General features: G+C 38.7%; 1 protein-coding gene across 4 annotated transcripts in view; it reads left to right on the forward strand.

The window, feature by feature from the left end:
• ANKRD17 (ankyrin repeat domain 17) overlaps window positions 1-14,669 on the forward strand; it is a 584,488-nt gene that overhangs the window by 395,895 nt on the left and 173,924 nt on the right. For all 4 annotated transcript variants that reach the window (XM_053703322.1, XM_053703325.1, XM_053703327.1 and 1 more), the window contains one exon: window positions 6,765-6,860. In XM_053703322.1, the coding sequence (XP_053559297.1) occupies window positions 6,765-6,860 (96 nt within the window). The remainder of the gene's footprint in view (window positions 1-6,764; window positions 6,861-14,669) is intronic.

The raw sequence follows: 14,669 nt of genomic DNA on the forward strand, positions 1-14,669 counted from the left end.
ACTTTCCATCCCAGGGAGTGGAAACTCCATCCGGAAGTGTTTTCCAGGTTAACAATCAAATGGGGGCTACCAGAATTGGATCTGATGGCATCTCGTCAGAATACCAAGCTCCCAAAAAGGTTCAAGGTCGAGAGATCCTCAAGCCTTTCTGCTCTGGCAGTTCCTTGGAACTTCATGTTGGCTTATCTCTTTCCTCCCTTCGCTCTCCTTCCGCGAGTCATCGCTCGGATCAAGAAGGAGATAGCATTAGTGATTGTAATAGCTCCTGCGTGGCCTTGCAAGATCTGGTATGCAGATCTAGTAGAGATGTTGTCTCTACCTCCGTGGAGACTACCATTAAGGAAGGACCTTCTGCTTCAGGGGCCCTTCCTTCATCCAAATCTCGTTTCTCTGAAGCTCACTGCTTGGAGATTGAACGCTTGATTTTAGCCAAGCGTGGATTTTCCGAATCGGTCATTGAGACCATGGTTCAGGCTCGTAAGCCTGTCACTAGGAAGTTTTACCATAAGATATGGAGTAAATATCTTTATTGGTGAGAGTCTAGAGGATATTCTTGGAGTAAGGTCAGGGTCCCAAGGATTTTCTCTTTTCTCTAGGAAGGCCTTGAGAAGGGGTTATCTGTCGGTACCCTCAAGGGTCAGATTTCTGCTTTATCCATTCTACTACACAAGCGTCTGGCGGATATGCAGGATTTACAATCCTTTTGTCAGTCCCTGGTCAGAATCAGGCCTGTGCTTAAATCGGTTGCTCCACCTTGGAGTCTTAACCTTGTTCTTAAAGTTTTACAACAGGCTCTGTTTGAGCCTATGCATTCCATAGATATTAATTATTATCTTGGAAGGTTTTGTTTCTTACTGCTATTTCTTCTGCTCGGAGGGTTTATGTACTTTCAGCTTTGCAGTGTGATTCTCCTGATCTCATATTTCATACAGATAAGGCAGTTTTCCGTACCACGTTTGGTTTTCTTCCTAAGGTTGTTTCGGACAGGAATATTAATCAGGAAATTGTTGTTCCTTGATTTAGCAAAAATTAGCAAGAGCACTACACTGATAAACAAGGAATGCTCAATTTAGTGTTTGGATATTTACAGACAGTGTGTAGATTATTGATATTTAGGGTATCATTCTCGATGAGTATATCTATATATCTCTGTGAGTTTATCTACTTTCTGTATTTTTATCAATATATAAATATATCCCTAATGAGCTCGAGTGCTTGTGCATAAAACTATACTAGTTACGAATATAGTCTGTACCTAGAAAAGGTGAAGACTAAAAGGATGCACTTGGGTAGCACTTCTATTCCAAAAAGTAAGGTTAAGGTCAAAAATAGAACTTAAACAACCACTGGTAGCCAAAGGGTTGATGGAGAAATTAAAACATAACTTTTATTAATTCTCTAATAGATAAAAGATGTGTGGTGTGTGAATGTGTGCATTTTAAAAACACATAGCAATTCTACTAGTCATGGAAGTGGCTCAGGATATTAATTGAATAAATTTCCACGGACCAAAAATATTATTTAGGTATGCTTGTATAAAGTCATATAAATCTTTCAAATGGATAATATACTTGTATCTATTAATATAGTACACCACTGTATGATTTAGTGTTCCCTCATACAGTTGTTCCCATATAGCGTGGCACAGTCATAAACAGATTATATGTAATTGACTGAAATGGTTATTTCTAACCCTTCTTATTATACTGTTGGTTAATGTATATAATAGTATTATTTATTTATTCATTCATAGTTCCAATTCTGTATTCAGAGGAAAAGTTACAACATCAGTTATAGAAGGTTTAGATTGTTATATGGCTTATATAGGTGCTTGGTGTAGTTTAATATAACTTTGTTTTGCAAGTTTGAAGTTTTATACTTCCGTTAATGAAAATATTAGTGATTCACTGGTTATGAACTCCAGTGATTTATACTTGGTGGCAATCGATGTCCGGCTTTCTTTCACCAAAGTGCTAACTTCGGTCTTCTAATGGATGGTTTAATACTGTTATTGTACTTGTATTGGTCCACAAGTTAGGGTACTAGTAAAGTGATTTAGATTGTGGCTATTCTCTCATATAATATAGTATAGTAATGGAGATATCGTTATTAAGATGTTCTATATGCTATAGGTTTATCAATAATTAGATTGGTGTTATTTCTGTAGCTCTCCTTTATACTGTGCAGTGTTCACTATATAAGAGACATCGTCCTCAAAAATTAAGTCTGAGGATATGTTTGCTATTATATAGAGAGATTTTTGTATAGCTACGAAATATACTTTATTAGTATCTTTGTATTATTGTATCTCTGATATCAACACCTATATAAGTGTCCACAATAGATCATCAACTATGCATATGCGATTGTACTGTATACGTAGAGGTTAAAATAGCTGATGGTATCAGTGAGCTGCTGTGATCTCGGATCTCAGTCAGTAGTGTTATATAGAGGGATTTTTGTATAACTATGGAATATACTATAGGATATATTGTTTTAGTATCTTTACAGTGTTATATCTCTAATATCACCTCTTATATATATATATATATGTGTGTTGACAATTGATCATCAGCTAAGTATATACATTTGTGCTGAAAAAATAGAAGCTAAAGTAGCTGATGTTGTCAGTTAGCTACAATAGTCTCTGATTACAGTCAATAATTTATTTCTGCTTTTTATCTAAATCACCCTTTATACACGATTAGCCATTATAATATTGGGCAAATGTAATAATCAAGGTACTTATGATTGTGTTATCAAAATAAAGGCTCAAATAGCCAGTGTAGACACCTGTCCGTTATACCCTTCTGAGGTTAACAGATGTCTATTGCGGTATATGCCCGGATTATCACTTCACACGGCTAGCGGTTATAACTTTAAGATCTAAGCCCGTAGTTTGCCCTTATAATAATGTATATGAAACAGTAATTTGCCCTTATGATATTAACAAAATATTTTCAAGTTATATGCCAGAACTATCGATTTACACAACTAGCGGTTATGGCTATTAAGATATATGAAGATAGTTTGCTCCTAATAGTTAGCCACTAACAGCTAGAGAGATATTCAGTATAAGGTCCTGGTTGCCACTATATCTGTTATTGGTTTTAGAATAAGCTATGCCATTAAAAAGAAACTAAATGGGGTATTAACAAATACCCTTCCCTAACATGTTTCGCCGATAGCGTTTCGGCTTTTTCAAAGGTGACGCGCGCCGGCGTCTCTGGGTATTTAAATTCGTGGGCATCTGCCCATTGGCTCTCTGTGAACCAATCGCGGGGCTCTGAACATTTGCCAGCACGGCAAAATGTTTCAAGACAGACCTGTCCATCATATTCAAATTACGCCTCCTCTAACGTTCAGAGCCCCGCGATTGGTTCACAGAGAGCCAATGGGCAGATGCCCACGAATTTAAATACCCAGAGACGCCGGCGCGCGTCACCTTTGAAAAAGCCGAAACGCTATAGGCGAAACATGTTAGGGAAGGGTATTTGTTAATACCCCATTTAGTTTCTTTTTAATGGCAAAGCTTATTCTAAAACCAATAACAGATATAGTGGCAACCAGGACCTTATACTGAATATCTCTCTAGCTGTTAGTGGCTAACTATTAGGAGCAAACTATCTTCATATATCTTAATAGCCATAACCGCTAGTTGTGTAAATCGATAGTTCTGGCATATAACTTGAAAATATTTTGTTAATATCATAAGGGCAAATTACTGTTTCATATACATTATTATAAGGGCAAACTACGGGCTTAGATCTTAAAGTTATAACCGCTAGCCGTGTGAAGTGATAATCCGGGCATATACCGCAATAGACATCTGTTAACCTCAGAAGGGTATAACGGACAGGTGTCTACACTGGCTATTTGAGCCTTTATTTTGATAACACAATCATAAGTACCTTGATTATTACATTTGCCCAATATTATAATGGCTAATCGTGTATAAAGGGTGATTTAGATAAAAAGCAGAAATAAATTATTGACTGTAATCAGAGACTATTGTAGCTAACTGACAACATCAGCTACTTTAGCTTCTATTTTTTCAGCACAAATGTATATACTTAGCTGATGATCAATTGTCAACACACATATATATATATATATAAGAGGTGATATTAGAGATATAACACTGTAAAGATACTAAAACAATATATCCTATAGTATATTCCATAGTTATACAAAAATCCCTCTATATAACACTACTGACTGAGATCCGAGATCACAGCAGCTCACTGATACCATCAGCTATTTTAACCTCTACGTATACAGTACAATCGCATATGCATAGTTGATGATCTATTGTGGACACTTATATAGGTGTTGATATCAGAGATACAATAATACAAAGATACTAATAAAGTATATTTCGTAGCTATACAAAAATCTCTCTATATAATAGCAAACATATCCTCAGACTTAATTTTTGAGGACGATGTCTCTTATATAGTGAACACTGCACAGTATAAAGGAGAGCTACAGAAATAACACCAATCTAATTATTGATAAACCTATAGCATATAGAACATCTTAATAACGATATCTCCATTACTATACTATATTATATGAGAGAATAGCCACAATCTAAATTACTTTACTAGTACCCTAACTTGTGGACCAATACAAGTACAATAACAGTATTAAACCATCCATTAGAAGACCGAAGTTAGCACTTTGGTGAAAGAAAGCCGGACATCGATTGCCACCAAGTATAAATCACTGGAGTTCATAACCAGTGAATCACTAATATTTTCATTACCGGAAGTATAAAACTTCAAACTTGCAAAACAAAGTTATATTAAACTACACCAAGCACCTATATAAGCCATATAACAATCTAAACCTTCTATAACTGATGTTGTAACTTTTCCTCTGAATACAGAATTGGAACTATGAATGAATAAATAAATAATACTATTATATACATTAACCAACAGTATAATAAGAAGGGTTAGAAATAACCATTTCAGTCAATTACATATAATCTGTTTATGACTGTGCCACGCTATATGGGAACAACTGTATGAGGGAACACTAAATCATACAGTGGTGTACTATATTAATAGATACAAGGATATTATCCATTTGAAAGATTTATATGACTTTATACAAGCATACCTAAATAATATTTTTGGTCCGTGGAAATTTATTCAATTAATATCCTGAGCCACTTCCATGACTAGTAGAATTGCTATGTGTTTTTAAAATGCACACATTCACACACCACACATCTTTTATCTATTAGAGAATTAATAAAAGTTATGTTTTATTTTCTCCATCAACCCTTTGGCTACCAGTGGTTGTTTAAGTTCTATTTTTGACCTTAACCTTACTTTTTGGAATAGAAGTGCTACCCAAGTGCATCCTTTTAGTCTTCACCTTTTCTAGGTACAGACTATATTCGTAACTAATTGTTGTTCCTTCTCTTTGTCTTAATCCTCCTTCTTATAAAGAACGTTTATTACACAACTTAGATGACGTGAGGGCTCTTAAATTCTATCTGTAGGCTACGAAGGACTTTTGTCAGTCTTCTGCACCATTTGTTTGCTTTTCCGGAAAACGTAAGGGTCAGAAAGCTACTGCCACTTCTCTTTCTCTCTGGTTGCGAAGTTTCATTTGTTTGGCATATGAGATTGCTGGACAGCTGCCTCCTGAGAGAAATACAGCTAATTCCACTAGGACAGTGTCTTCTTCTTGGGCCTTCAAGAACGAGGCCTCTGTAGAACAGATCTGTTAGTCTTCTTTGCACACTTTTTCTAAATTCTATAAATTTGATACTTTTGCCTTGGTTGAGGCTTCTTTTGGGAGAAAGGTTCTGCAAGCAGTGGTGCCTTCTGTTTAGGTTACCTGTCTTGTCCACCCTTATCATCTGTGTCCTCTAGCTTGGGTATTGATTCCCAACAGTAATTGATGATCCGTGGACTCACTGTGTCTTAAGAAAGAGAGAACTAAATTTATGCTTACCTGATGCTTTTTATTTATTTCTTGACACGGTGAGTCCACGGCCCTCCCTGTTTTCAGACAGTTTTTTTATATAAACTTCAGGCACCTCTGCACCTTGTGTTATTTCCTTTCCTTTTCCTTTGGTCGAATGACTGGGGGTTGTGGGAAGGGAAGTGATACTTAACACTTAAAGTGCTCTTTGCCTCCTCCTGCTAGCCTGTAGTGATATTCCCAACACTAAATGAGGATCCGTGGACTCACGGTGTCAAAAAAATAAATATCAGGTAAGCATAAATTTTGTTTTTCATATAACTGCATGTAATACACTACATATAAACACTACTAGTAAGAAGAATATACACAGATTCTGATCTAAAAATCCAGTATAAAACCTTTTAAGAACTCACTTAGAAGCTCCCAGTTTAGCACTGTTGAAGAGATTTGGCTGGGACACCCACTGAAAGGGGCTGGGAAATCAAGAAGTGCAGACACCCCTCTTTCCACCCTTTAATGCATCTGAAAAGACAGATAACAAACAGGAGCCAGCAAGAGTAAACACATGTATACATCTGACACAGTGGGGCCTGGTTGGGAGTCTGAAAATCAGCACGTTATTAAAGAAAAAAATAAGCAAAACATTTTTACAAACACACTACCAGATGGGCTATATAAATGGATCATCTTCAAAATATTTATGCAAGGAGAAATCTAGTGTACAATGTCCCTTTTAATCTGATTTGTATTACGGTAAACCTTCTCAAAGTTTATTATTGAATTTTTTATTACATATTAATATGGCTTTTGCTTAACAGGGTCATGTTAAGGTGGTTCGGTATTTGGTGAAAGAAGTAAATCAGTTCCCATCTGACTCAGAGTGTATGAGATACATTGCAACCATCACTGACAAGGTATGTCTTTATATATCTCTATGCTTTAATATTGTTGATACTTGTACTATATGGCAAGCATATAACCTCTAATTTCTTGGTATTTTAGTAGTTATTGGTTATGCATTATTTGCTTTTGTGTGGTATGACTGTAAAAGACTTGATAACTGATTTTGTTTTTAAGTTACCATATTTAATTTTACATATTATGTTATACTTTTGGCTGTCTCATAACTTAAAGGACCAGTAAATACAGTACATTTGCATAATCAACAAATGCATGATACAAAGACAAGGCAATAGCACTTAGTCTGAACTTCAAATGAGAAGTAGATTATTTTTTTTCTTACAAATTTCAGTTTCCACTCCTCCTGTATCATGTGACAGCCATCAGCCAATTCTTGCTCATGCTCAGTAGGAGCAGGTGACTCAAATTGTAAATATAAAAAAGACTGTCCACATTTTGTTAATGGAAGTATATTGGAAATTTGGTTAAAATTGCATGCTATCTGAATCATGAAAGTTTAATTTTAACTTGAGTGTCCCTTTAAACAAATTTGCTCATTCTTACTGATCATGTAGTAGGATGTGATTCATGACTGACGGATTACTATCAATCCACACTTTGGGAAAAAAACTAAATATATTTATTGGAAGCCACCTTTTTCCTGCCCACTTTCACATTTTTCAAGTTTCTGCTTGGAGAAGGCTGCCTATAAACTCCACCCCCTTCATCTCTATTATCATGATACACCCGTAGCCCATTCTAACTGTGAACCTTCTGTTCCATGCTGCCAACGACATGGATCATTAGTGCCTCTATACTCATGATCAACGACATGGATCATTAGTGCCTCTATACTCATGATACCTCTCGTCCCTCTCTAGTCCATAGGCTGTAATGGTCATTCTTGTTATGTAGCTTTGCTGTTGTCTTTTGTGATCCATGTGTGTTTGCCTTTTGACTTAGACTTTTAGTCCTGGGATGAAATGTTTAATTTGATAACACTTTCGCTAGCCTTTGCCAGCAGTATTCTTTAGCACTATCTCTCATTCTATACCTTATTCTCTCTTGTTTCTATAATCTAGGGTTGTTGTTTTTTTTGGGCTCAGATGTGTGTTTCTTTCTAATGGTAATGAGTCCAAGGAAATCCTTTCTATTATATGATAATTACATCACCTGGCCACCAGGAGGAGGCAAAGACATTCTACCTGAGCCTTTAACTATCCCTTCTACTTCCCCTTCCCTCCCAGTAGTTATTTGCCTCATCTAAGAGGTAGGCAGAGATTGTGGTGCTCTGCAGATAATCTTACTTTTACAAGCAAACCCTCAATGGATAGTTCCTGGAAAAGAGGGTAGTAGAATACCTTGCAGTTCTTTTAACGAACATCTCGGGGTCTGAGTGTTGGGCTAAGCGGACCAAGGGTCACAGGGAAGTATCAGCGGCATTAATAGCTCTGCCACCCGTGAGTAAGGACAGGAAAAATCTAAACATTGTTCCCCAGATCATCCTGTGGGGGATATTGCCAAGAACTTTAATATCTCAGACAATGACAACTCCTCCTCTAGCTCGGACTTTCATCCTCTGATTCTCAAGAAAAATCAGACCGAGGATGAGGATATTACTTGCTTCCGAAGTTATTATTGCTCCTTCTGTTTGTTCATTACAGGAAGGTCCAGCTCAAATCACTCCTGGCATAAGAGTTTATTAAGGCTACAGTGTCTGAAATGTTGGCAGTCATTCCGCCTTCAAGTAAGCATAAATGGTCAGTACAAGATATGCCTTATATACTAGTAGCAACATTCCTGTGCATCATTAGGTTAATGAAGCTTCTCATGGTTTTTTTTTTTTTTTTTTATGTTTTTGATGCTCAGAGTTCAGCCTCTGATCCTAAGCCTGCTTATTCCTCCTTTTCAAGATTGATTACATTAATTCTTTTTTAAAGGAGGTTTGGTTTATGTTAGAAATTAGGGATGTTTCTGGAGAGTAGTCTACCAGTCGTTTAAATTTGTTTTATAAACCTACTGAGGTTTTTCTAGTGACTGATGCTGTGGCTGGAATTATTTCTAAAGAATGGTCTAACCCTGGTAGTTCATTTAATCCTTCTGCAAAGTTTAAAAAGATGTATGATTTGTGAGAATTCTGACAATGAAGTTTTTCTTTACCTTTTAGGTTTGCTTAAATTTGCTAAATTCTTTATTGGACATGCTATTTTGGTTATAATTAGGATTAATGCTAAGAACATATTATTGTCGGTCTTTTCTAGATTGGCCTTATGTTTAAAATCATGGCCTGTTGATGCAATTTCTAAGTCCAGAATCTTGAATCAAACAGGAGAGATATCAGTGATTCTGATTGCTCAAGCTTGAACTTGTAGTAATTTGAATGTGGAATCGTGCGCACAATGGTGTCTTCCTTTCAGAAAAGACCTTCTGATGCTGGGTCCCTTCCTTTATTAGGACCTTTGGAAACTAGGTTTGACAGCATGAAGACTGCACACAGGATTTTAGCAAACAGGGTTTTCCGATAATTTTATTGAGGCCTGCGACTAGGTGTATCATGAGGTATGAAAGACTTAATTGGATTGGAGTGTGACTAGGTGAATATTTCGAACTCATAGGGTGGTCCTTGGTGGCTTGGAGAATATTTTCTCCGCCAGTTCTCCAAGGCCACTGTAGAACCTGAACATGGTATTATGTGTACTTCATGCCCCTCATTTTGAACCTGTGCATGGTTTGGGCCGCCTTTAGGTCCTCTGGTTTAGGCGTGTTTCTGAACTTTCTGCATTGTCCAAAGGTAGTTATTAACCAGTAATTTGTTGTTCCTTCCTTGTGTCTGGCCCTATAAATAGTCCATGGAAAATCATCTTTTCATTCAACATGTAAATGGTTTGTGCTTTTAAATTCTGTTTGGAAATGGCTAAGTCCTTTGGACTTTATTTTGCCTCATTTCATTTTTCTGGCCTTCACAAGCAGCTTGGCTTAAGCCATAGCTCAGAAAGGCATATAGTGTTGCAGGGAAGTCTCCCCCTGGAGCAGATTACTGTTCATTCTACTAGAAGAGTGGCTACTTATTGGGCCTCCAGGACTGGGGGATGGGCAAGCTTTTTATACCTGACAGAGCTTGCCAAAAAATTTTTATTGTAACACTGTATGTGCTGCAATATATTAAAATGAACATTCATATAAGCATTACTAAAATTAACATAAACATTAGTAAAGGTTTTAATTTGCATTTAAAGTGGTAGTACCTTTCTTGTTAACCACACAGGGCTTTATTTTACTTGTTATCAAATAACGCCCATCAGGGGTTAACCATTTGTGTCCTTCAAATTGTGTTCCTATCTATATATGCTTGCTTTTATCTTTACTCTCCTACACTAACTATGGAGCACACTGGAAAAGCTCAAGTATGTGGACAATATGATGCCCCTCTAGAAGGGAAATCCAAAGATGGTTTAAGTGTTTTTCAGATTTCATAGCTTTGTAGGGATGTTTTGGAGTGTGTCCACTTCTCAGCTCTGCACGCCATGCGTGTTGAAGGTATTATTGACAAATACGACCATTCCCCTGGGAGTTCTTCAGAACTGTCCCTTAAGGGGCCTTAGGTCTTCTTTCACAGGCTTTTAGCTCTTCTTGGACATCCCTCAGGAGTGCCTCATGTAAATAGCGATACAGAGAAGAGGGTTACACTGGAATCTGAACTTCCTCCTCTGAGTAACAATTCTCAAACTCAGGACCCTACTGCTGAACAAGTGGCAAAGATGATGTGTCCTTTAACTTCAGCCTTGACGATATTCTTGCTCAATTGCAGAACATTTTACTGGATTTGGACTTTCCAGCTACAGACAAGCAATCTGTAATAAAGATTAATTTCGTTAAGACATCGCCTAAATAGCTGTCTAGCTTCAAATTACCTGACACAGTTTGATATGATTACCAAGGATTGGAACAATTCAGGAGTCCCCTTTGGTAATACATCCCTAAGGCTGATGGGCTGATATCTTCACTTGTCAGAGGTACTTCTATTCCTAGGGGATAGCACCTCCTTCAAGAGATGCCATGGACAGAAAGCTTTACTGATGAACCTTTCAACTGGCAGGCTTTATGTTTAGCCTAGCTGTCAGTGTAGCTACCGCAACTTGGTGTGACAACTTCTCAGACTTTATTGCTGAAGAAGCCATTCTGGAAGAGATCCAGGATTACATAAAATTGGTCAGAACTGCAAACCATTTCATATGTAATGCAGATGTGGAAATAACACACAAAAATGTGAAATGTGCTATGGCTTTTTTGGCTAGATGAACATTGTTGCTCAATTTGGTTTTTGTAGGCTTAGATTCTAAGAACAGAATCTTCTTCTCTCTTCTCGGCTTACATACAATTATTGCATCTGTCACGTTTTAGTCGTTCTATGAAACAAGACTTCCTCTACCCAGAGGACAGATTCCTCCAAAGTCCCTTGTAATTCCAACACTTCCTGGTTATAGATCTCTCGTAGGCTCACACTGTCTGATGAAAACAACAACAACAAAAAGTATACTTACCTGATAAAGAAACATGAACCCTGCCCGTTTTTTGAACAGTTGGCGACAGTACTTGTTTCTCTTGTTAAGTGTGTTCAGTCCACGGGTCATCCATTACTTATGGGATATATTCTCCTTCCCAACAGGAAGTTGCAAGAGGATCACCCAAGCAGAGCTGCTATATAGCTCCTCCCCTCACATGTCATATCCAGTCATTCTCTTGCAACCCTCAACAAAGAAGGAGGTCGCAAGAAGAGTTTTTACTTAACTATTCTTCAATCAAAAGTTTGTTATTTTAAATGGCACCGGAGTGTGCTGTTTTTCTATCTCAGGCAGTATTTGGAAGAAGAAACTGCCTGCGTTTTTTTTCTATGATCTTAGCAGGCGTAACTAAGATCCACTGGCTGTTCTCGACATTCTGAGGAGTGGGGTAACTTCAGAAACTGGGAATAGCATGCGGGGTCCTCCGCAAATGAGGTATGTGCAGTACTTTTTCTGGGAATGGAATTGACTAAGAAAATACTGCTGTTACCGTATGATGTAAGTACAGCCTTAAATGCAGTAGTGGCAACTGGTATCAGGCTGATAAATGTATGCACAGTCAAGTTATTTTCTAGGGACTAGAATTTGACTGAGAAAATACTGTTAAAACTGAAATAATACTTAAGCCTTATCTGCAGTGGTAGCGACTGGTAGCAGGCTTAGTGATAGCTTTGCATGACATGGAAAATGTTGTTTTTTTAATAAAACGTTTACTGGCATGTTATTAGTTTTTTGTGAGGTACTTTGGTGATAAATCGCTTTGGGCATGATTTTTTTCCACATGGCTGACATATTTTTCTGCATGGAAACCGTTATATCAGGGCTCCCACTGTTGTGATAGGAGTGGGAGGGACCTTGTTTTAGCGCCTTGTTGCGCAGTTAAAATTCTTGCACAGTCTTCCTGCTTCTTCCTCCTTGATCCAGGACGTCTCTAGAGAGCTCAGGGGTCTGCAAAATTCATTTGTGAGGGAGGTAATCAGTCACAGCAGATCTGTGACAGTGTGCTGACTGTGATTAAAAGCGTTAAATCTTAATTGATATCTGTTTTATCTGTTTTGGGTATTGAGGGGTTAATCATCCTTTTGCTAATGGGTGCAATCCTCTGCTAATAATACACTTCTTGTTAAGAATTGTTTAATTATATCTGTATTTTGGAAGCGCTGCAGCGTTTTTTATATTGCTTGTAAACTTATTGAAAGTGATTTCCAAGCTTGCTAGTTTCATTGCTAAGTCTGTTTAAACATGTCTGATTCAGAGGAAACTGTTTGTTCATCATGTTCAAAAGCCAATGTGGAGCCCAATAGAACGATGTGTACCAAAAAGACTTGCAGAAATTATTAGTAAGGACTGGGATAGACCCGGTGTGCCTTTTTCCCCTCCCCCGATATTTAGAAAAATGTTCCCTATAGACGCCACCACACGAGACTTATGGCAGACGGTCCCTAAGGTGGAGGGAGCAGTTTCTACGTTAGCCAAGTGTACCACTATCCCGGTAGAGGATAGCTGTGCTTTCTCAGATCCAATGGATAAAAAATTAGAGGGTTATCTTAAGAAAATGTTTGTTCAACAGGGTTTTATATTGCAGCCTCTTGCATGCATTGCGCCTGTCACGGCTGCAGCGGCGTTCTGGTTTGAGTCTCTGGAAGAGGCGATTCGCACAGAGCCGTTGGATGAGGCTTTGAGCAAAGTTAGAACCCTTAAGCAAGCTAATGCGTTTGTTTCAGATGCTGTAGTACATCTAACCAAAGTTACGGCTAAAAATTCCGGATTCGCCATACAGGCGCGCAGAGCGCTCTGGCTTAAATCCTGGTCAGCGGATGTAACTTCCAAGTCTAAGCTACTTAACATTCCTTTCAAAGGGCAGACCTTATTCGGGCCTGGCTTGAAGGAAATTATTGCTGACATTACGGGAGGTAAGGGCCACGCCCTTCCTCAGGACAGGGCCAAACCAAAGGCCAAACAGTCTAATTTTCGTGCCTTTCGTAACTTCAAGGCAGGAGCAGCATCGACTTCCTCCGCTCCAAAACAGGAAGGAACTACTGTTCGTTACAGACAGGGTTGGAAAGGCAACCAGTCATGGAACAAGGGCAAGCAGGCCAGAAAGCCTACTCCCGCCCCTAAGACAGCATGAAGACAGGGCCCCCTATCCGGAGACGGATTTAGTGGGGGGCAGACTTTTTCTCTTTGCCCAGGCTTGGGCAAGAGATGTGCAGGATCCCTGGACGTTAAAGATTATATCTCAGGGATACCTTCTGGATTTCAAAACCTCTCCTCCACAAGGGAGGTACCATCTTTCGAGGTTATCGACAAACCTAGTAAAGAGAGAGGCATTTCTACAATGTGTACAAGACCTCTTAATCATGGGAGTGATCCACTCAGTTCCGCGATCGGAACAGGGACAAGGATTTTACTCAAATCTATTTGTGGTTCCCAAAAAAGAGGGAACCTTCAGACCAATCTTGGACTTGAAGATCTTAAACTAATTTCTAAGGGTACCATCGTTCAAGATGGAAACCATTCGAACCATCCTACCCATGATCCAAGAGGGTCAATATATGACCACGGTGGACTTAAAGGATGCTTACCTTCATATACCGATTCACAAGGATCATTATCGGTACCTAAGGTTTGCCTTTCTAGACAGGCATTACCAGTTTGTGGCTCTTCCCTTCGGGTTAGCCACGGCCCCGAGAATTTTTACGAAGGTTCTGGGCTCACTTCTGGCGGTACTAAGACCACAAGGCATAGCGGTGGCTCCGTACCTAGACGACATTCTGATACAAGCGTCAAGTTTTCAGAATGCAAAGTCTCATACAGAGATAGTTCTAGCATTTCTGAGGTCGCATGGGTGGAAAGTGAACGTGGAAAAGAGTTCTCTGTTACCACTTACAACAAGGGTTCCTTTTCTAGGGACTCTTATAGATTCTGTAGAGATGAAGATTTACCTGCCGGAGTCCAGGTTATCAAAGATTCTCAATGCTTGCCGTGTCCTTCATTCCGTTCCAAGCCCATCAGTAGCTCAGTGCATGGAGGTAATCGGCTTAATGGTCGCGGCAATGCACATAGTGCCATTTGCGCGCCTGCATCTCAGACCGCTGCAACTATGCATGCTCAGTGAATGGAACGGGGATTACTCAGATTTGTCCCCTTTGCTAAATCTGGACCAGGAGACCAGAGATTCTCTTCTCTGGTGGTTGTCACCGGTTCATCTGTCCAAAGGAATGACCTTTCGCAGACCAGATTGGACGATTGTAACAACGG

The sequence above is a fragment of the Bombina bombina genome, chromosome 2 (assembly GCF_027579735.1).
Source record: "Bombina bombina isolate aBomBom1 chromosome 2, aBomBom1.pri, whole genome shotgun sequence".
Lineage (NCBI taxonomy): Eukaryota > Metazoa > Chordata > Amphibia > Anura > Bombinatoridae > Bombina > Bombina bombina.